The 23,219-nt window shown below is 50.5% G+C and overlaps 2 protein-coding genes across 2 annotated transcripts in view; one reads left to right on the top strand and one right to left on the bottom strand.

Moving 5' to 3' along the window:
• The window catches only part of CAPN2 (calpain 2), a 54,532-nt gene that overhangs the window by 4,737 nt on the left and 26,576 nt on the right, over window positions 1–23,219 (top strand). Inside the window, exon 2 of the mRNA XM_059941935.1 lies at window positions 147–216. Within this exon, the coding sequence (XP_059797918.1) occupies window positions 147–216 (70 nt within the window). The remainder of the gene's footprint in view (window positions 1–146; window positions 217–23,219) is intronic.
• On the bottom strand, window positions 3,940–4,820 carry LOC132376260 (poly(A) polymerase alpha-like). Its single transcript, XM_059941924.1, is given in 2 exon segments — window positions 3,940–4,137; window positions 4,140–4,820. Coding segments are annotated over 2 exon segments (858 nt in total). The 5' UTR covers window positions 4,800–4,820.

Below are 23,219 nucleotides of genomic sequence, written 5' to 3'. Positions count from 1 at the left end.
CAGTCTTAACTGTAACTGCATAGCTTTCCCTAGAGGGGAGGGGAAGGGGCGGAGGGGGTCCGATGCACCTTCTGGGAACCGAGGTGTCCTGACTACAGAAGCACATGTCAGGTGGGTTGACAGCACTTTGTGGGTCTCGTTTCCAGGAGATCTGCGATGATCCCCAATTTATTACTGGAGGAGCCACTCGCACAGACATCTGCCAAGGAGCCCTGGGTAAGTGATGGCATCTCAAACAGGCTACGGGGGCTTGTCTGAAAGGCTGTGGATAGAAGGGGTGAGGGATGACCTATGGCTCCGCTCCCTTGCCAAAGAGTTTGGCAATTTCCAGTTCTAGAAGCTTCCTGGAATGTCTTGTCCCCTGAGGACCCCGTGCTGCGGCAGACAAATGCACAGATGTGCAGTGAGGCCTCCTGTGTCCCCTGCACTGCGCTAGTTGTTGAAGTTACAAAGACACTCCCACTAGAAGACGGAGGAGCTTCTGGATCTCAGGCACCCTTGGTGTCTGTATGTCCCGGGGCCAGTGTTGCTAATGGCCCACGGAACAGTGAGGCTCTGGGCTGAGGGCCAGCTGGGAGGACTAGCCCAGGCCCGGTTGCAGCACTGAGACGTCAGCTCTCTGGGGTTCAGGGATGGGATGGTGACTCAGTGTGTGGAGGAGGAGGAAACCCTAACACTCACTGCTGGGAGGAAGTTAACGCACCAGGGCATTCTCAGTGTTTGCAGGCCGAGCTCACCATGGTATCACAACAGTGAACGTGGTGCTTATTGTCACAGAGGCAATTGAAATGTTCATTTAAGTAAGTTTAACTGGAGTAGCTGCATCGTGAGGGTCTGAAACTTTGCTCTGTGTAGCCGAGCTCTGATTTTCTGGACATAGTGCCTGCTGAGATTGGAACCTGCTCCAGCTTTGGCATGAAAGCCCCCAAGTTTTCTTTAATTTATTTTATTGAAGTAAAGTTGATTTACAATGTTGTGTTAATTTCTGCTGTACAGCAAAGTGATTCAGTTATACATATATCCTTTTTCATATTCTTTTCCATTATGGTTTATCATAAGATATTGAATATAGTTCCCTGTGCTATACAGTAGGACCTTGTTGTTTATTGCTATACAGGACCCGAGGTTTCTGCAAAGAAGTCTTAACGATGGGGCCTGGGACCACTATTTAAGATTCTCATAGAATCCACGCTCATTTTTTTTACTCATAATAGATATGGGCCTATGATCGCTGGAACAGATTATTTGCTGCGAATAACCAAAAACTTGTTTCGAGCCATCAGCTTCAACTTGACTTCCAGACTAGTCTATCAGTAACAAAATTAATCATCTTGAATTGGACCTTCTTTCCTGGCCCACCCAGCAGAGGTTCTGTCCTGGGAGTGACTTGTTTGAGGTCATCCAACAGCTGAAGTGAGGGCCTGGAATGCAAATGCAGACAGTCTGTGTGTTTAACCCCTGAGCTAGGCTCCCCAGACGTGGTATGGAAAGTTTTCAGTCTCTGAGGGATGTCAGGGCATTTGCGTGAATCGTTAGGACAGGCACACTGGGAGCCCCTGGTGAAATGGGTCTCAGAGAGCATGTCCCAGGGCTGGGCGTGCAAACACCGCTCTCTGAGCTCAGCCTCTGTGTGCAAATTCCTGAGATGCCAGAGCACATTCTTGCCCACAGAAAACATACCTCCCATTTCCCACCTTCTCCCCCCCACAGAAGAGAGATGCCCAGGGGGCCTAGGGCACCTAGGTAGGTGCTCCAGGAAAATCCACTGGTTAGAGAAAATGGAAGTTAGCAGGACTAGAAGTTGATGGAGACTTTGACCAACCATGGGGGCTTTAGGAAACCTGGAAACAAAAATGACAACTGTCATACCTGGGCTAAATGCCACATCTAGACTAAACATCTACTTTAAAGTTTAATGACATCTTAAGGGCCAGATTGCAAGATTTAAGTCCTGGTTAAATACTGTCAGGCCATTTGGAGAGGAGACCCGCAAAGCTTACATTCCTGGGGTAAAAATCCCCATGATATGCACCAAATCAAATAGAAACAAGATTAAGTGTAAGTCCTTTAAAACATTTCTCAGTAATCAGGTCTGTAATTTCTAAGGTTTTGTTTTTAACACCACATTGGCCATTTTGTTCTGTTGGCCTTTTATTTTTGGAGGATCTGGGTTTGACTGCGATCTGTGAAATGTGGTGGACTGAATTCTCGCTCTGATTCTGGCATCCGGACACAGGGTGTGCATGGGGTGGTGACTGTCACCAGGTCCCAGCAGGTTCAGAAACATCAGGAACAGGGGGGCCGCGGCAGTGACACCTGGCCACACGACCAGAGATACGAGTCAAGGCTTAGCTCTTAGTTGGCAGACCGTGGGCACGTCATCACTTGGAACCTCAGTCTCTTCTAAAAATGGGAGTGGCGGGGAGAGTCAACGGGGTGACCTCAGAGATCCCCTACGATGGGGCAGTCAGCTATTCTAGAGTCGTTCCTCATGCCTGACACTGAGTGTAAATCTTGTGCTAGAGAATCAAAGCACCGCGGCCAGATCTCTTATCTCAGAGGAGGAATGATAACAGCCCCTATCACTGTATAACAGTATGCAACTCATGGAGCATTTTCATTGCATTGTCTCATGTAATCATCCAAGTAAATATTTTCAGCCGCACTCTGCAGATAAGAAAACTGAGGCAGGTGGTGGGGAGCCCATGCAAGGCCACAAAGCTAAAAATTGCCAAAGGAAAGAACCCTGATCTGATTTTAAAGCTTTCCACACTCTTCTCACTCCCATCACAAGTGGCCATGAGGCTATGTTGAGGGATTATGGAGGTAAAATTCTCAAAGCAGAATTTATTTTCCTCCCTGTGCTTTCTACCCTGAGACTCACTCAGTTCACCAATGCACCTGGGCGGGGCCCATCCTGGGACTTGTACGTTTCTCAGCCTCCTGCCTCACTTCACAGAGCTGCCCAGCACTGGTTAAGCCACCAGCTCCCACCCACTTTCCCGGAGGGTCAGCTGGAAGCCTCACCAAAGTAATTCCAACCATGTTTGCAGAACTGCTCTGACGCGAGCCATCTGCTTTGCAGACCTTGGTTGTGCTCAGCATTGAGTCAGTGAAGAAAAATCTGCCCATCTGGAGGAAGGGCTGGAGACCAAGGCTGAGCCTCGGCCAGCCTGGGCCTACGGCTAAATATGGCTCTGGAGTTGCTGCTCTCAGCCTCTTCTTACAGGTGATGGCCATGGAGTGGCCCCAGGAGCCCAGGAGATCCCAGAGCTGAGCTCCTCCTACCTTTGGTTTTCACTGGGCCACTGCTGGGCTTTAACCACTGCCCCCTCATAGCCCCCTATGGGCCCCACAGCCTTCAAAGCTCTCAGAGGAAGGTAGCTGCCCAGGCCAGGTGCCCCCATAGGCCCTCGGCTTCCTGGGGAATGTCTCGAGGCTGCCAACGCTGTCAGAGCTGTTGAAACCGCACAGCCCCGTGTCTTTGTAACCTGGCCTCTCAGAGGTGGATCACCCTGCCTCTAACCCTAAAAGTCACGTGGGCCCCCAAACACCGGGAGATGTTTGGCTACAGTGTGCCCGTCCCCACAGCCCTGCTCAGCAGAGAGTGGGGAAGGGCAGGGCCAGTGGGAAAAGCGTGCAGGAAGGAGGTTTCCAGTTCCTGCTTCCTCCCCTGCTTACTAGCCTGGGTGACTTTGGGCAGGTTACCCAAGCTCTCTGAGCCTCAGTTTCCTCTTCTATAGAATGGGAATAATGATAATACTCCTTACCCAGGGCTGTGATGAAAAATGCGATTAATATAGGCAAACACATTGGCAAATTGTAGAATCCTGAACAAATTCAACCTCTCCCTATTTTCCCATTTTTAAATACTGTAAATAACTTTTTAAATGATTCTTAAATTATAATTTTTTTTCAGTGTCTACAACCAATTTTATTTTAATATAATCTAAACACATACCCTTTAGAAAATACCAAGAAAAATTTACGTACAAGAGTTGATGCTATTGCATTCGGATAAAGCTGGCAAGTTCTTGCTACTAGCATAGCCCAGGAAACACCACCGAGGAAACCTAATATATTGGAATAGGTGTTGTGGTGTTTGGCCCACAGTTTGATAGCTCTCAGGGTTAACCTGAGAAGTTGTCAATCTTTGGTACTAGATGTACAATTTCATCGGTTACCCTGCAACCATTAAGACTTCTTACACATCTTATATCTAAATTTTTAAGCAGACTGTCATCTCTTAAGCCCAAGTCTCCTGGAATAGTCTGCAGTGCTAATCCTGCAAACAAAATATCAATCTCTATCCCATCAAAACACAGTTTGATAACTGGTACAAATGCTTCTTCAACAGCTCTTAAATCTTTTACTTCTTCCTGTAATTTCAACTTATGATAGAATGAGGTGAAAAAATCACTTCGATCAACATGTCTTGGTGCAGCACACAACGCATCAATATCGGCACCTTTTGTATGTACTCCTAATCTCTAAGATCCAAATGTAAAAATTTTTCCACCACCATTTTCAATTACAGATTGTGGAAGATTCTCGCTTTCACTGATTTCTCGTATCCACTCTTTTACCAGGTTATTTAATTTTCCCCAAATTAAAATCCTGTGCTGCAGTTCCTCTTCCTCTTCAAAAACGCCAAAGGGTTTCAGAGTCTCAATTAGTTTCTGTGTACGTAGGCAGTCAGTCTCCTTGGGGGCTGCTAAGCTGATGGGAGAGGTAATGCCATAGTGCTTCTGTGGCGGCTGTGTTTGCTGTGATCCCTGCGTTGTAACTGGAAACCGCATGGTCTCCTGCGCGGGCACCGCCCAGTCACCCTGCCGCCCTGGGCATGACCCACTGAGACGGGGGTGAGGGGTGCCTGCCTCAGCCCTGGGTCCAACCCCCTTAAATTATAATTTTTAAAAGCCATATTAATAGGTGCCTTTTAAACATTTTAATAGACTTTGTTAGCACAGTTTTAGGTTTACAGAAAATTTGAGATGATAGTACAGAGAATTCCATACACACCAGCCCAGTTTCCCCCTACTGGTAACTTCTTACATTATTAAGTGTGGGACATTTGCTACGGTTAATGAACCAGTATTGATACATTATCCTTAACTAAAGTCCATACTTTAGCTTTCTTTAGTTTTTACTTAAGGTCCTTTTTCTGTCCCAGGATCCCATCCAGGACACCACATTACATTTAGTTGTCATGTCTCCTAAGGCTCTTCTTGGCTGTGACAGTTTCTCAGCCTGTTTTGGATGACCTTGTCACTTTTCAGGAGTACTGGTCTGGGATTTTGTAGGATGCCCCTCTATTGGAATTTGTAGGTGCCTTTTTAAAAAAGAGTGCTTGTAGTTAAAAAAAAGAACTAGAAAATAGGTGTTGGCTGGTTTGGTGGGGAAAATACATATACTTTTTCCTCTTTCTTATAACAATGGCTTCACCGCCAGCCCCAGCACCGCCCTCACCGCCCCCGACCCCATTGGCTTCTCCCAGCTCCTGGGGCAGATGTGTGCGGTCCATGAGTCCTCCTGTCCTCTCCCCGGCGGCTCTTCTGGTTATAAATGCTTTTTCTTTTTTTTCTTTTTTTTTTAATAGATGATTCCTTTTTTTTTTTTTTAATTTATTTTATTTATGGCTGTGTTGGGTCTTCGTTTCTGTGCGAGGGCTTTCTCTAGTTGCGGCAAGCGGGGGCCACTCTTCATCGCGGTGCGCGGGCCTCTCACTATTGCGGCCTCTCTTGTTGCGGAGCACAGGCTCCAGACGCGCAGGCTCAGTAATTGTGGCTCACGGGCCCAGTTGCTCCGCGGCATGTGGGATCTTCCCAGACCAGGGCTCGAACCCGCGTCCCCTGCATTGGCAGGCAGATTCTCAACCACTGCGCCACCAGGGAAGCCCTATAAATGCTTTTTCACAGCTTTTCTCCCTTGTGGCTGCTGCCTGTGCTCCCAGCTTCCTTTCCTGCTGCACCTGAGACAGGCCCATAAACGGGCCAGGGATGAATCTCCCAGAGGCCCCGTCCTGCCCGGGCTGCCCCAGCCTTGGCAATCACACAGCGGGGTTCCTGCCTCATCCGAGGCCTAAAGTTGGGCACATCTCTCCTTGGCTGTCCCTGACCTCCTCTCCCCAGGGAGGAGAGGCAGTGGGAATCCTCCCCAAAGAATCCCCCCCCACCCCATTGTCATGTACACGTTCCTCTGAAGCCAGAGGAAACTTCCAAAGAGTTTACACGGTTCCTTTGCTCCCCGTGGGCCTGTGGATCAGAGTGTGACTTTGCACTTGTTCGGGTGCTCCCTGAGCCAGGAGCCAGGCCACATCCCTGTGTGGACTCTGGTCTGTTTCTGAGTTGAGGGGATTGGATCCTAGTTCCGTAAGGTCTCACTACTTCTGACGTTCTGTGACTTCCACTGGCAGTCCCCACCCTCCACCACACCCCGCCGGCACCAGGCTGCAGATCATGTTTGTTGAGCAAAAACATCTCCATCCCAGGGTCTGAGACCCTTGCTCAGATCGTCCCCCACAGGATCAGCCACAGAGAGGCCCCCATCCAGGGGATTTCAGAAATGAAGGGCCACGTGTTCTGCGAGGTCTAGTGGGGTCCTGGGCAGCAACAGTGGGGCGAGGAAGCCCCAGGAGGAGGGTAGTCTGCTCTGGCTGCGCCAACCTTGGGTGGCCTGTGTGCAGTGGGGCAGACTCTAGACCAGCACTGTCCACCAGCACTTTTAGCAGTGATGCGAAAGTTCTACACTGTCAATATGGTAGCTGCAAGCCACAAGTGGAGCATTTGAAGTGTGACTAATGCAGCCAAGGAACTGAATTTTTAATTTTCTTCCGTTTGAATGTGAAAAGCCACATGTGCGTTATGGCCACTGCAGCGTTGGGATCCGGCCTCCCATCCTTGACTTTCCGGGATGGGATGGTCTCCACACAGAGCCAAGCAAGGCACGTACATCAGTAAACATCTGTAAATGGCAGGGTCCAGAGTGAGGACTTGGGTGTCCATCAGTTAGAGGTTGGCCTCTTGGTTCTGCCACTTCCTGGCTCTGTCACATGGGGTAAATCACCGTCCTTGTTAAGCCTCAGTTTCCTCATCCATAAAATGGGGATGATAGTAGTATCTACCTCAGAGGGCTGTGAGGATGAAATTAAATAATGCATGGAAAGCTCAGCGTGCCAGAGGCTGACACTTAGTAAGGGTTTAATAACTGCAAATTGCAAGTTACCTTTGGGGGGGAGAGTGTGGCTTGAGGGAAGTACGGAAATGAGGCTGGGGAGGGGAGGTGGAGCATGCCCTGCTGTGTCTTGAACAACCAATGGGGTCCGTCTCTAGCACTTGGCATTAGGAGGTGACCAAGGCGCTGGTATTTGGAGGAAAGTTCAAGAAATCGGTGAAGTCTCCTGCTCCAACTTTCAGGGCTCGTGCAATGGCCGTTGCTCCCTGACGTTTCCCAAAAGGCCAGGAGGCTCCTCACTGCCACCGCGCTTGGGCCCTCTCCTCTCCCAGCACTCACTTTGCCTGCAGCGCGCCTGCTATTTTCAGTCTCAAGCCTCTACTTGCCCACCTGTGAAATGGGAACAAGGTGCCATGTCTGTCCTTTCCTTTTCCCATGAGGCGGAGAACCTTAAGGCTGTATGACTGATGGTTTCTCTCTCTCTGGGGATCAGGACCAGAGTGAGAAAACCTCTAACGTTCATTCTTATTGCAATCCCCGATGTGATCTCTCCCCTGTGTTTTGCCGCCCCAGCTGCAGTGAGACTTTACCTTTAGTTCAACACTGTGAAGACCCCCAGGAAACCAGGAAAGTAGATCCTCACCCTCTGGTTCCCCCGGGAGGTGAGGAAGGAATTCTGAGGGGTAGGAATCTAAGATGGGGTTGGCTCCACCTCCTCGCCTGCTGGGGCCTCTGGCCACGGAGGGGCTGGGGAGGAAGGCGAGGACGTGGATGTGGATGGCAGGAAGACACAGGGCTACGGAGAGCTGGCTGGTAACTCTGCTATCTGGTAGTGACCGCAGCGTCCACGGCCGCAGGGAGCTGGGGAGCAGAGTCGACACCTACAACCGGGAGGCCGCGTCCTCCCGGTCCAGGGCGGCCAAGGGCGGCACGGGGCGGGGCCTCCCTTCCGAGAGTCTGGTTTGTCCGTGCAAGTTCGGCGTGCGACAGTGTGACCCTGAGGCCTCGGCATCCTCGTCCCCCTCCATCCTCCCTCCTCCTTCTCCCTTTCGGGGCCCCCCTCCTCAGGAGCAGCAGGGGGAAGGGAGGGAGAGGGCACACATGTGGTTTGGATCATTTGTTCTTGCTGCAGTTCTGCCTGCAGCTCACGGAAGGAGGCTGAAGCCCCGTGTTCACCAGGGTTGGGACGTGAGCAGAACGGAGCACCCCCACCTCCCCCCGACAGTGCCGATGTAGTGAGACGTGACTGTGTGCAGGGGGTCATTCCGCTTTGGGGGTACCCTTCTCTGGGCTGCTCCAGACAATGAAGCAGTCACGGAAGGGTTGGCCCCGTGGGACTCATCGGCCACCGTCGCGCGGGGCCGGGCGCTGGCAGGGCGTGCACTTCCTCTGGGAAACACCAGCAGCCCCGGGGTTGGGGGAGCGCCTGCTGGCTCCCAGGGACTTCCTTCCGAAGCTGAGACGCCCCAGGCTGCCTCGGCCAGGAGAGAGTCATTCTGTCAGCAGGGTCTCAGGCCTGCTGGAGACTGTTAAATACCAGTGTCTCGGGAAGGGTCAAATTTAGCCAGAAGCAGCCTCAATATCTTGGTCCCTTTATCATTTATCTAGCTGTCACCATGGAAAGCAAAGGCACAGAGCCCTGCAGGGATGAAACACAGGAAAGGCAGGACTTGAGAGGGAGCAGGCTTTCCCGACCTCGGCCCTGCTGGTGGTTGCGGCCGGCTCATTCTCCGTCATAGGGGTATCCTGAGTGCTGCGGGATGTGTGGCAGCGTTCCCAGCCTCTGCCCATTAGATGCACTGGCAGCCCTCCCCAAGCGTGACAACCAAAGATGTCTCCACACAGAGCCAAAAATCCCCTGGGGGTAAGGGGAGCAAAAACGTTCCTGGCGGGGAACCAGTGGTAGATCCGGGGAGAGAAGGGGGCTATGGACACAGTAAGTACCACGGGGCAGGCGGAGGGTAGTCATTGGGCATCCAGGGTGCGATGCCTGGGCTGGCAGCTGGTGAAGACCAACCCCACACACGTCCAGAATCACCTCCCCTAAGCCAGCCACAGTTAGCAGTAAGCGTTGTCCTGGGGAAGGAGGAAACATCGAGCTGCGGTCAGGGCGGCATTGCTGGGATGTTTGACCCCCTGGAGAGGAGCTCCAACCTTCCCTTCCCGGGGAGCTGCTGCAGCAAAGGAGGAGATCGGCCCTCTCTACGTCTCAGGACGCTCCCCTTGGCGGGCCGTCTGTCTCATCGGCTTCCCGGAGCAGGCATGTGCGGTACATCTCAGGTCCTGGGGTGCCCCGGGGACCGCAGAGTGACTGGGTGTCTGGGCACGGCGTCCTGGCACTGGCATCTCTCCGTGTTGACTCCTCTCTTGCTGGCATGTTCCCCCCCCCCCCCGCCAGGGGCAGACTCTGTCAGCTGGCAGGTGCCTCTTACTGCCCCTGGCCAGGCACAGATTTCAGGAAGGTCCCGGTCTCCTTGCACCTGTATCTACTGCGTAGTAATCTGCCCCACCATCAAAGGCTTGAAACAACAGCAATCATTTTCTCGTTCTCTCCTGTGGTCCTGAAGGATAGATAACTGGGCTTAGCGGGGGGGACTCTCTCAGGGTCCCTCTTGGGGTTGCAGTCAGATGGGGACGGGCTCAGGTCACCTGAAGGCCCCCCACTCGTGTGTCTGGTGCCTGGGCTGGAGGCTAGTCAGCTGAGTCTCCAGGGTCTTCCTGCATCCTGTGTGGTCTCTTCCATGGAGGCGTTAAGGGAGCTCCACTTCTTACACGGAAGTTATAGAGAGAGCGCCTCAGAAGTCACAGAACATCACTTCTGCCGTATCTGTTCACTGAGACAGACAGAGGCCCACCAGCTTCAAGGGGAGGGGTGCAGATGCCACCCCCTGGTGGGGAAGGGCACGGTTCTAGAAGAACATGTGAAACCAGAAATATCGTGGCTGCCATTTTGGGAAGTTGCCACAGTTCCTCCCCTTTGAAGAATGGTCTTGTCCTTCACCGCTGGTGACCCAAGGCTGCTCGGATGCTAGCCCATCGTGGTTGGGGCAGGTGTGTTCTCTGGGACTTCCCAGTATGCAGGGCGGACGGGCACTCAGCGGGCTGGGCTGGTGCTGCCAGCTTCAGGACTCCCTTCACCTGCCGAGCTTTCCTGAGACACCCTGCCGGGCCCCGAGGCCCTTTCTGCTTCCATTCGGCCAGCTTTATTGGGTGCCTGTGACCGCAAGAGCAGTGGGCTGGGACTTTAGGCAGAAGAAGACAAACAACAACAACCAAAAGCCCCGCGGTCCTTTCTCCACACCAGACTCTTCTCGTCTCCACCTTCTCCTCCCACATCCATCTGGTCCTCTCTGTTCTGGGTCCTTAATCTCTCCTCACGCCTCTCCAAGCCTCTCCACCTACCAGCCCCCCATTACTCCACGGTGCGCCTTAGTTCTCACCTGGATTCCTGCTCTGGGTGCCTGCCTGTCACCGGTCCATTCTGACGTTACTGCCAGAGGCCCTGTCGTCAGGGAAGTGACGGCCAGTGGGGGAAATGGTTAAATGGACACATTAAATATAAGTTCTGATCATGCTGTAGTAGGGGTCAGCTGGGTTGCAGTGTGAGGACACAGGAGGGGACGGCAAGGGATGGGACAGTCCCCAAGGAAGACTAAGGAGAGAGGTGGAAGGAAGGTGTGGGGCAGAGGAAGCAGAGCAAAGTGTGTGCTTCCCCAGCAGGAAGGAGCCCATTCTGGAAAGCGCAAGTGCTATTTTCTTGTGCCTGGAGGGTCTGTGCAGAAGAAGAAAGGGTGAAAGGGAACCTTCGTTTAAATTCCCTCGGAGTCAGTTCAGACTCTGCAGAAGTGTAACCCATCTCCAGACTCTGTCCCCCCTAGCCCCCTGGTGTCCTCGCACCCCCTCTGCCCTGCCCCCCACCCTCCTGGACAGTGCCACACCACCCCCCATACCTTCCGGTGCCTGCACTTGACTTTCTCTCTCCCTGCAAGCGCTTCCCACCCCACCTCCACCTCACTCTCGGGACCAGTCCGAGCTCCCCTCTGCGAACCCCATGCCCCTACAGCCCGTGTGCCCTGTTTGGACTTGAGTCCTGGCGCTCTCCCCCGTCCTCTCTGATGGTGTTTCCACGTTGTTCCCCACGCCGGCTGGTGAGCCCCTGAGAGTGCGAAGCACCCTTCTCTAGACCTGGCTCAGGAGGGACGTCTGAGACCAGACGGGAGGCAGAAGAGGCACGTGCGCCAGAGTCGGTGCTCAGAGGCTCTCGGGGCGGCTGTTGTGCCCGAGGAGCCACGGGAAGCTGCAGCGAGGGGTGCTGAGGCCGGGCTGGGGGTGTAGAGCTCTGCGAGGCTGGCCCTGGGCTTCATGTCCTGTCCGCTCTTTCTCCTCCGAGATGAAGAACTTCCTCAGCCTGTGTTGCTTCCCGGAGCACGTGCTCCACGTTGACAGGGTCCCTGCCCTCACAGAGCTTCCGTCCTCCTGGGACTGTCAGCAGGCACCACGCCCTAGAGTGAGGGAGCTGCAGCGGGAAGGTGGGCCGGGAGCCAGCACCTCCTGGGTTCTCTGCTGCACTTCCCTGTGGGTGGAGGAAAGACAGTGATGGTGGGAGGGAAAGGAGGAGAACGCACACAACAAACATCACGCTCCCCTCTTGGGAGAACTTCCAGCAGCCACAGATGTAATCTGCGTCACCATGCCGGCCCCATCCACTCCCCCCCCCACTACAGCGGGCCCCAGGCGTCCTCGGCCTGTGCTCAGCGCTGACCCTCAGGACTGGACACAGAGGCCCGCGGAGCACAGCTCTGGAAATTTACCGACGTGGCTCTGCATGAATTTATCTTTTTAGAAGAGGGCTCTGGAGCTTAAAGGAGCTATTCATGAGGTCCGCCCGTGGGTGCTGTGTGCTCAGAGGGTGGGGATCTGGGCTTGCCGAGTGTGTGCGGTGGAGGGAAGCCTGTGTGTACATGGTCACGGTCACAGCGAGGCCGCAGAGGAGCCGGACAAGGGCAGCCCAGCTGGGGACAGTTGAACCTTTATCCATATAGCCTGGGTGCCCGAGTCCAGGAGGGTGAGGCAGCTGTGCTTAACGAACGAGCCAAGATCCTACTCAAGCCTCCTTTTCCCAAGCAAATTAGAAGGGGAACAGGCGGTCTGAACTAGGAGGGGATTCCTGAGGTCCCTTGAGAAAAGTGGCTTAAGCGATCTCAGCAGGTGCCCAAGGGTGGGCCAGAGAGAACCACACTAAATAGTCATTGAACAAGTGAATAAATTCAAAATTAATGCATGAATACTCTTCTGCCATAGGCACAAAAACAGTAAAATTTTGTGCGAAAACCCATAGGAAAGGCATGCAGGGAGAGAAAGTGAGTAGCAAGCTGCAGACACGGGGGAGGCAGTTTGGTTGTTAAAGGAACCTCTTGCCTTGTCTTCTCTGAGGGGACAGAGCAGAGAAGAGTCCGCGAAGCCATCCTCAGCCCAGGGGGCGGGTATCGGGCCCCTGGTCCTGCGCTGGGGTGGGGCTGGGCGTAGGGGGCAATGGCCACAGTCCCAGGTGAGGCACGGGCAGGGGTGAAGGTGAGGGGCTCCATCACTGCAGGGGCCATTCTTGGGTTTTGAGTAAATGCGTTCGTGTCTACATCCTCGTCAGTGCGCATCCTTTACCTTTATTTACCGTCCCCCCTTCCCCCTGCTTGCTTCTGAAGATTTGGCAGGGGCTCAGGATGATGAGACAGGCCCCAAATGCACTCAGCAGGTCACATTCCTCCCCCATCTCACCCCCTCCTCCTTGCCACCTACCCGCCCCCACATCCTGAGCTGTCACCCTTTCCGAAACAGGGCGTAACTCATCCTCAGTCGAGACTTCACCTCTTCTGGGCCTCAGTTTTCTCCCTTATAAACTTAGAAGATAAAAAGAGCAAACCCTCAGAGACAGTGTTCTAAATGCTTGACTTTTTTTCTCCCATTTAATTCTCAACTCTGTGAGGCCATTTCCTATCAAACCCATTGTATATATGAGGAAATGAGCACAAAGTAGTTTGCCCTGAGTCAGAGCCGGAATTTGAACTCCATGTTCTGGCTCTGTTGTTTGTTAATTTTGGGGGTGTGAGTGGGAGGGAAACCTGACCCCTCCCTAGAAAATGCATATATTTGCAGACATGAAAAATGTGCACACAGTGTTTTCGGGTTCCAGATCTCTGAAGCCCATCCAGGACCCCCAGTTTCCCTTTTTCATCTGATCCTAACAACCCTTTGAGGATATGTGTATATTATCCCCCTTCCACAGCTGAGAAAACATGGGCTCAGAGAAATTAAGAAATGTGTCCAAGATCACACAATCTTAAGTGGCGGGATCAGGATTCAAATCCAGGTCAGTCCTCCTAGCTCTATCCAGGGAGTCTTTCCCTTCTGGTTCGGGGATCACCTGGAGGCCCCGCGGGGCTATGGGTGCCTGTGGAGCCCCTGCCCTGTGCCTGGGATCTGGGAAGGCCAGCCAAGGCGCTCCTCCCCCTCTAACCTCCGTGGTGGGTCAGCACATCAGCCCAGCCGCAGCCTTACTTGGGACCCGTCAGCACCCAGGCTGACAGCACCCAGTTCTCACCCAGCGGGCAAGCGCTCCCGGTGGGCAGGCACCCTGCAGCGGACTTGTGCACCTCCTCCTAGCTCAGTGCTGGCAGAGAGAGCCCCAGGACAACGTGGAGTGGACTTGTAGAGGGGGTTGTGCAGGAAGGGTGATCCCTAGGGCCTGGGCTGGAGGAACGAACCCGGCCAAAGGGGACTGACAGGGCAGCCGAGAGCCAGCATCTGAGGAACCCCGAGAGTGTGGAGTTGGCGCAGGGGCCTCCTGGTGCCAGGAGGCAGAAAGGTGCACAAGAAGGTGAGAGAACGCGGTGTGAAGCAAGATGAGGAACCAGTGAGGGCAGTTCTTTAAGGGAACGGGCAGGAACACAGCCTCCAGAGAGACACGCCTTTTATAGGGATCCAGAGGTCCCCACTGGGGAGGGCAGGGAACCTCTGCGCCCACCTAAGTCCAAGTTCTAGGGGCAGGTCTGGCGTGAGGTCTGGACCGCCCCCGCCCCGGCCTCGGCTGGTTTCCTTTCTCTCGTGCTTTTTATTTGCTCCACCCCTAGCCCCGCTCCAGACTCCCAGAACCTTGCCTCTCCCTTTTCCCCACTAACCTGCTCTCAGTCATTTTCACGTTAGGGCATGTAAATGCACGGGTCCCTTTCCCTCGGTACTTGCGTTCGAGGTCCCACCTCAGTGCAGGGTGAGGACTGTTCCGTCCCGGGAGTTTCGTCTGCACGTGGTGCAGATGTGCAGAGGAAGGGGGCAGCGGGCTCCTGTAGGGAGGGGCACCCAGGTGGGCTTCTAGGATAGGCAGCAGCAGGGCAGAAGATCCCCCAGCCTCCCTCCCCAGCCTCACAGGCCTGTACTGGCTGAGTGTCTCCCAGGACAGAAAGGAGGGGCAGAAGCTTAGCTGGGTGTGGGGGGAGCCCGGACGTGGGAGCGGTCAGCCTGTCGAGCCTGCGGGCAGGCCTTCAGGGTGGTTCAGGAACCTCTGGGCAGGGCCCTGTCTGCTGCCTCAGTGATGGACGGGGCCAGCAGCCACCTGCTGAAAGGAAATGTCGCAGGGTGCCAGGGTGGTCAAGGACCTCTAGTGACCCAGCTCTGATACTTGTCCCTGCTTGTGTGCAGGGCTCTGGACAGACCGAGGCAGGTATCAGGCTCCCAGAATGAGAAAGGCAGATGAGAGGTGGTGAGTCAAAAGGTGTTAAGTGTTTAGATACGCCTCGCCTCATTCCTCAGAAATTTTTTTGGCCTAAACCGCCCCCAAGAAAAGGCATACAATGAAACCATATATTATAAAGAAAAATAATCAATTCTATAGACAGGACTTCCCTGGTGGCACAGTGGTTAAGAATCCGCCTGCCAATGCAGCAGACACAGGTTCGATCCCTGGTCCAGGAAGATCCCACATGCCGCAGAGCAACTAAGCCCATGCGCCACAACTACTGAGCCTCCGCTCTAGAGCCCATGAGGCACAACTACTGAAGCCTGTGTGCCACAACTACTGAAGCCCGCACGCCTAGAGCCCGCGCTCCGCTACGAGAGAAGCCTCCGCTACGAGAGAAGCCACCGCAATGAGAAGCCCACGCACCACAGCGAAGAGTAGCCCCCACTCGCCACAACTAGAGAAAGCCCACGCGCAGCAACGAAGACCCAATGCAGCCAAAAATAAATTAAATTAATAAATAAAGTATAGACAATCCAGAAAGAAGAGGATGTCAAAACCTGGAGAGAGGAAAAAGAACATGGGTGCTGTCAGAAGGACCTCAGCCACTAGAGGTGGGCCCTGCAGCTAGTGTTGATGCCTGACAGCCGCTCACTGGGCCCCCGGGGAAGACCTGGTTCTGAGCAGCCCAGCTCCTGGAGAACCTCCCAGGGTGAGCCAGCGGCTCCTGTGCCCTCACGAGGTAAGCCAGCATCTCCAGTGAGCTCCATGGTCCCTGCCTGTGTGAGATGTCAACAGCAAGGGTTCCAGGGTCAAATAAATTTGGGTAACATTCATATTATACCCAACTCCCCTTACCCTTGGGAAGGTCACAGTGTGTAATTATTGAAAGGCTCTGAGATGTCTCCACACTTGACCTGGTTAGCTTTGCATTTCCCAAACTTACTGGACCACAGAACCCATTTCTCAAGGAACATCTGTTAACCCCAAGGAACTAGTTTCTACAGAACACACTTTAGGGGACACAGGAATAAGTGACTTGATTGGTTGTTTGTTCTTACTGACTAGAGACCAGTTATTACGGAAGACTTTACCAAAAAATAATCATTTTCATTTAGAAGACCTGATATGAAGCTACTTTTTTTTTTTTACTGCAAATACTGACATAACCAATTATCTATCGAAGGCAATAAACTAGCGTTTCTGGTAATAAAACTACAATTGAAGCACATAGAAGGACACATGTTCCATATAATAAATCATCCAAAAATAACTTCAGATTGTGAAGATACGAATTACAAAAGGGGAGCCAATACTACGTTCGCCCATTTTTTCTTTTTTTCTATTTCCCCCTTTTTGTTGTTGCTGTTCTGTACCTTGCTTTGTTTCACTTAACACATCTTGGAGATTATTCCGTATCAACAGAAAGCATCTTCGTTTTTTTTTAGGGCTGCACAGAATATTGTCGTAGAGGGAACATAGTTTGTTTCACCTGTTCTCTATGGATGAACATTTACCTTTAGTCTTTTCTGTTGCAACCAATGCTGCAATAAATAACCTTACACATACATTATTTTCACACATGAGTATGTCTGTAGGAAGATTACTACATGTGGAATTGCTGGAGCATATTGACGATATCCTCAAATTGCCTTTGTCAGGACTGAGCGTGTACATTCCCCCACGCCTCTCCAAATGATCATGCTTTGACCTTTGCAATCCGAAAGGTGAAAAATGGTGTCTTAGTATAGTTTTACTTTATGTTTCTTTTATGATGAGTGAGGATAAATACCTTTTAATATGTGTAAGAGACATTAATTTTTCCTTTTTCCATTAACTGTTTATATCTTTGCCCATTTTTCTATTGAGCTTTCATTTTCTTCCTTTTAAATACTAGGAAGATTTATATATCACTTGTGGTCTGGGATCTGAATAACATATTTTTCCCTATTAATTTTTAGTTTGACCTTGCTTATTGTGATTTTTTTTTACCATGCAAATTTTTTTTACTTTAATGTAAAGTTTATCATTTAAAATTTTTATGGCTTCTAGGTTACAATTTGATAGCCTATCACCACTCTAAGATTATAATAGAATTCTCCCGTTGTCTCTTCTAGGATATATAGATTTATAAATATATTTATAATGTGAACATATTAAAATATAATATATCATATAAATACATAAACAATAAATATGTAAATAATACAAATGGCTAGATTTATCATATTTATATATAACATATAAATAATATAAAGTACATTGTTAAGATATATAATGTTATGTTTATGTAAATATTATTCCATTTAGAATTTATCCCCATGACAAGATGAGCTATAACTTGATTTTTTTCTAGATGGCTACTCAGTTGTTCCAATTCCAGTTGTGAATAATTTATCTTTACTAAATTCCTATGTTTGGAACTATTTCTGGACTTTCTATTTTGTGCCATTTATGAATCTCTGTATACTCTTGCACAAGTTCTGTACTATTTTAGATATTGTAGCTCTATATGTGTTTTAACAGCTAATAGAGCTAGACTCCACTCCCTTTAGAATTTTTTCTGGCTAGGCTTTATGTTTACTTTTTCCTTGTAAATTTTAGGATCAGCTAAGTTCCAATTTTTAAAAAATCCTCTTGCTATTTTTATTGGGATTGCATTAAATTTATAGACTGACTTAAGAGGAAGTGCCAATTTTATGATGATGAATCTTTTTAGCCAAGAATGCGGGCCACCTTTTAAATGGAGTAAATGATTGTCTACGCCTCTCCAGGCAGGGTGGTGTCCTTGGAGTTAGCTATAAGGGTGAACCACACTAGTCAGAGAAGTCTTGAACACTGTTGGACATAAACAGCGTGGCTGGAAGCCTCTGTAATCAAATGAGGAAGCATAACCATCCCTCCCAGAAGAGAGCCCTGATGTGAGTCGGAGGCAGTTGTCAGGATTCTAGAACCGGGTCGTGTACAGATGCCACCTTAAAAGAACAGTGCCTGCAGCCAAGGGACATAGCTCGAGCCAAGCTCACAAAGAAGGAGCCAGGGAAGAAATACACTAATCTCACTTTCCTCCCTCCCTCTGGTCTTTAGGGCTCCCCGCTGGCCAAACCCTCCCAGCAGCCAGAGGCCCCGGGAGCCCACAGTTTCATCCACTGAGGTCAGCTCTGGGGCAGAGGGCAGGATGGAAAAGGGTGTAGGCTGGATGTGGGGAGGCAACCAGAAGGTACCCATCCTCACCTCCAGCTCACGCAGTCTGGCACTCAGGCCCCCAAGACAGTTGTTTCTGCTCTGAGATAAATGGAGTAAATAAAGATCAGAAGGTTATCGCCTCCTTCTGCCCCTTCTAAAAGGACTTTGTACCTGGGCAGGAAGGCTAAAATCATGTAACAACTGGAAAACCCACCAGGAAGGGAAGGCAGGAGTTTTCGTGGTGCACTGTTCAGTGACACATCCCCTGAGCGGTCTGGGCGGCCACCCTCACCTCTGCCAAAATATCTTCTCGTGTGACTGGAGAGCAGAGCCAAACAGACAAACAAGTGAGCACGAGGCAGAAATATTTGCTCAAGTCCAGAGTCTCTTATAGATACATAATTTAAACACCCGTAGAAAACTGCACACCGGATCTTTCTTTTTCAAGCCCCATCCATGTGGCAACATTCCAGGAGAGACCTTGGTGACTGGCAGGCACCCTCTCAAACCAGTTTGCACCACAAGTGGTCTGGAGCCCCAGAGGTCAGCGGGTTGTCTTGCCTGGCCCATACCAGCTGGCCTGGTTTTGTTGTTGTTGTTGTTTTAATAAATTTATTTATTTATATATATTTTTGGCTGCGTTGGATCTTCGTTGCTGCGTGCAGGGTTTCTCTATAGTTGCGGCGAGTGGGGGCTACCCTTCATTGTGGTGCGCAGGCTTCTCATTGTGGTGGCTTCTCTTGATGCGGAGCACAGGCTCTAGGCACGCGGGCTTCAGTAGTTGTGGCTCACGGGCTTAGTTGCTCCGCGGCATGTGGGATCTTCCCGGACCAGGGCTTGAACCCATGTCCCCTGCGTTGGCAGGTGGATTCTTAACCACTGCGCAACCAGGGAAGTCCCTGGCCTAGTTTTATCCAGACCAGGATGTCACTGACCCAAACAGGCTGTGCCAGGAGGAAACTCCAGTGACTTCTCCAACCAGGTCACCTCTGCAGAAGCAGATCACCATGGGATTACCCAGAGGAGACGGGTTTTCATAAATCATTTTAGGGAGAGTAGATTGTGACCTTGGTAGGGAGAACCCTCAGCCCGAAGGAGTGGCACTGTGTGAGGCTACAGCTAATGAGGGTGCAGAACAGGTTTCCACGTGGGGAGGAAACCCTCAGGCGGACGTGGCCATCCAGGCGGAGTGAGCAGGAAGCTAGAGAAAAAACACTGTGCAGCCCAAACACTGAAACATAATGGAGTCACCTCTCAAGGACAGAAGCCCCCAAGACCATGTTTCGTGAACTGGGTGAATTAGAAATTGACACCTACTCGTAAAGGAGACTGTTCAGATTATACATTAAAAGCATGTGCTTTGCTCAGACAGATCTGACAGCCACTCATCAGCTGAGACCTTGGGGTGAGCCACCCGATCTCCTTACAGAGGGTGGTAATAGTACCCACCTACCCCAGATTGTTTTGTGGCAAGGAAATGAGATAACGTCATGATACTTTCGACTGAAAAAAACGCACAACCTAAAAGTCGCGAGTTATGTTTTATTCGGGGACCTAACTGAGGACTATAGCCTGGGAGACAGCCTCTCAGGTAGCTCTGAGGGACTGTTCCAAAGAGGTAAGGGAGGAGCAGGATATGTAGGAGTTTTTACTGAAAAAAATAATGTAGTGGACATCAAAAGATCACCGCTAATCACAAAAAAACAGACATCTCAAGTTAATGATTTTAGTGATTTTCTATGTATGGGAAGATCCAAGAGTCTGGGCTCATTGAAATTATTCCCTAGATACGCATCTTAACTATCTAGGACCAGTTTTTCTCCATCCTGAATCCCCTCAGGGTGCCCTGTTTGGGTGGCTACGGTGGCTGATGGCTTGATGGCCGCAACATTGTTGTTTCCTGGAATGACAGGCAACATTTTGTTGTTGTTGTTTGCAATGCATGTAAAGCATTTTAGCACAGGGCCTGGCACACAGTAAGTCTCTGTGAATGTAAACTACGATAACCGTTGTCTTCAGATCCTGTTACTGAGAAAGCTTATGTGAACAGATATTAAATAAACTTTAAAAATGGGCTCTACATAAGGGAGCTTCCCAACTTAGTTAAAAATATTTTGCTGCATGGGGTGAGGGAGAAAGTTAAGAAATCAGAATAATAAAATAGGATTTCAAGTGCTTCCACCTTATTAGAAATCAAGATGTTCTTCTAAGTGGCTCTAAGTCTCCCTCAACTCCAGAATTTGGAGACCCGATAAAAAAACTTTGAACCTTTGACTGTAAAATGCATCTAACTCTTGTTGCTTCTTGCTTGTGCTGTGATCTTAGTGCCAGGGTCTTGGCTGTGCAATGACAGGCCATCCTCCTGTTGCTGTAAGGAATTGCATTGCAGTGAATGGGTGATATGTTTTAATATTTCTGAGCCAAGGATATTGGAGTATTAAGATACAATGTAGGATTTCAGGAAGCTGCCAGCTCGTTACCCCTTAGTTTTAAATTTGAATTGCAGTTGGATTTTCCTAGTTAGAAGTGGAGTCTTTCCCTAGTTAGAAGAATCAGATACTCTTAACCAAAGGAAATCTTCAGCAGGGTATGGTTTTTAAACAAAACCCAGGATTTGGATTCAGAGGATTTACATGTAAGACCTGCTAACTGTGTAGAACATAGACTTCCTGAGCTTCATCCCAAAAAGGTGATAATAATTAGGATAATCATCTCATAAGAATTCTGTAAGTATCAAATAAAATGTGGACCATGTTCTTTGTAAATTGCAGAGTATTATATACAATGTTAACTACTTGTTATTTCTGTTTATTTATTTATTTATTTTTTGGCTGTGTTGGGTCTTCGTTTCTGTGCGAGGGCTTTCTCCAGTTGTGGCAAGTGGGGGCCACTCTTCATCGCGGTGCGCGGGCCTCTCACTATCGCGGCCTCTCTTGTTGCGGAGCACAGGCTCCAGACGCGCAGGCTCAGTAGTTGTGGCTCACGGGCACAGTTGCTCCGCGGCATGTGGGATCCTCCCAGACCAGGGCTCGAACCCGTGTCCCCTGCATTGGCAGGCAGACTCTCAACCACTGCGCCACCAGGGAAGCCGCTACTTGTTATTTCTTTCATTCCTTCTGGTGGAAGGAGCACAGACCAGAAGTCAAGAGTCTAGATTCCTGTCCCTGTCTGCCCTTTCCAGGACCTGTGACCTCAAGAAACTTAATCTCTCTCTTTTTTTTTTTTTTTTTTTTGGCCACACTGTGCGGCTCGCGGGATCATAATTCTCTGACCAGGGATTGAACCTGGGCCCCAGCAGTGAAAGCGCAGAGTCCTAACCACTGGACCACCAGGGAATTCCCTTTTTTTTTGTAACTTAATCTCTAAAAGGTACAGTTTTGTCGTCTAGGAGACATTCTAGGATTATGAATCCTTTCAGAGGAAACATGTTAGATTGGAATAGGAAGGGATGAAGATCCTCTCTGAAGGGCAGGGGGAGATGAGGCCTTGCTGCTCCCGGGGTGACCAGGAAAAATACTTCTGGGACATGAAGGAAAAAAACAGGGAGCCATGAAACGTGGCCACTGATTTCTGGGATGTCGCAAGAACGTCCAGGTCTGGTGGTGAGCGGTAATCTGAGACACATGTACAGTCAGCACTGACCTAGATGTATGACCCACAAAAAAAAAAAGGAAAAGGCATCACTACCTGAATTCAGTCACTATCCCACGAATAGCAGCACAGTCAGCTGTGACCTCCAACACTAAAAAACAATCGACAGGTCCTGCAGACACACACTCGTGTGATGCCTACACACACGCACAAGGGAAAGGCGTCGACTCTTGGTACCAAGGGAAACAGAACCAGGAGGGCGTTAAGATGGCCCCCCCAGAGTCAGACAGACTGGGCAGCTCTTCTGAGGATTTGACAGAAGAGCTACAGGAACCATGGGAATAACTGGTTTCAGGACAAATGTCGCTGAAGTTCCTACACTTGGGCCCACTTTATCCACAAGCCTATCTGCCTCCATGTATTGACAGACCCAAGTCATTTTCCAAGATTCCTAGAAAATCTCAAATAACCTCAAGAAAAATAAGAATCACAGGCATCTCCAGGTTCTCAAAGAAGGACTAAAGTCAGGAGAAGATCTGAAGTTGGAGGAAGGGGAATAGATTGAAAAGGAGGATCTCGTGACTCGAAGAGCGGCTGTCACTTGGTGTAGCCATCCTCCAGGACAGACAGTATGACGAGGTCTAAGTGAGAGAGGGGCGGGTGCTCAGAAAAGGCCTGAATGTCGTCTGTTTCAGTGACGGTCTGGTTCCTACAAGGCAGCGTATGGAACCAAGCCGGGAAAAGCTCCTCTACCTAGATTTCCATCCTCACCAACCAGGGGCTCCTTCCCCAGGGCCAGTGCTTAAGACTCTCATTGCCAAGTTTCTCTGTAAGCTCCTATTCTCAGTGTGTCAAAGAGTCTCTAGTTTGGTTTATAAAAAGATCTAGTTGACCCAAAAGGTTGTCTCTGACATCTGACAAACACCACACCTTTTAAACTCTTCCTTGTCGTGTTTTACTGTTGGCAGTGCACTTAACCTCCCAAGACTTGCCATCCTCAGCTTTAACATGGAGATGGTCATAGCACCATCCTCATAGAGCTGTTGTGAGAAATATATGAAATGATGAACCTGCAGCTCCTAGAACAGTGGCTGGCACATAGGAAGGCCTCATCAGTAATGGCTATTGCCCAAGTTCCCCTAGCAGTCAAGAGGCAGGAACTGGTAGCCCTGGCTAATGGGTCAGGAAATAGGGACATGATCCGTTCTTGTAACTGAGAAGTCCAAGGCAGGTGTGGCTTCAGGTACAGCTTGATACAGGGACTCAAGTGATGACACCAGGACATGGTTTCTCTCTCTCCAGCTCTCAGCCCCTCTTCCTCTGAGTTGGCTGCAAGATGGCTTCAGCAGTAGACCGTACCTCATTGTAGAGCCAATGCAGTAGAAGAGGACACCTGTCCACTCTCTCTGAAGCCCCAGGAGTGGTCTCCTCATACCTCCCTGGCTCTGGCTGGATAACAGAACCTTCCCCAAGCGAACCATTGAAGCCAGAGAATGTGCAGCCTAGCTTGCTGCAGATCCACCTCTGGAACTGGGGGCAGGGC

The sequence above is a fragment of the Balaenoptera ricei genome, chromosome 1, assembly GCF_028023285.1.
Source record: "Balaenoptera ricei isolate mBalRic1 chromosome 1, mBalRic1.hap2, whole genome shotgun sequence".
Taxonomy (NCBI): domain Eukaryota; kingdom Metazoa; phylum Chordata; class Mammalia; order Artiodactyla; family Balaenopteridae; genus Balaenoptera; species Balaenoptera ricei.
The sequence above is the reverse complement of the archived record's forward strand: the minus strand, read 5'-3'. Positions and strand labels throughout refer to the sequence as shown.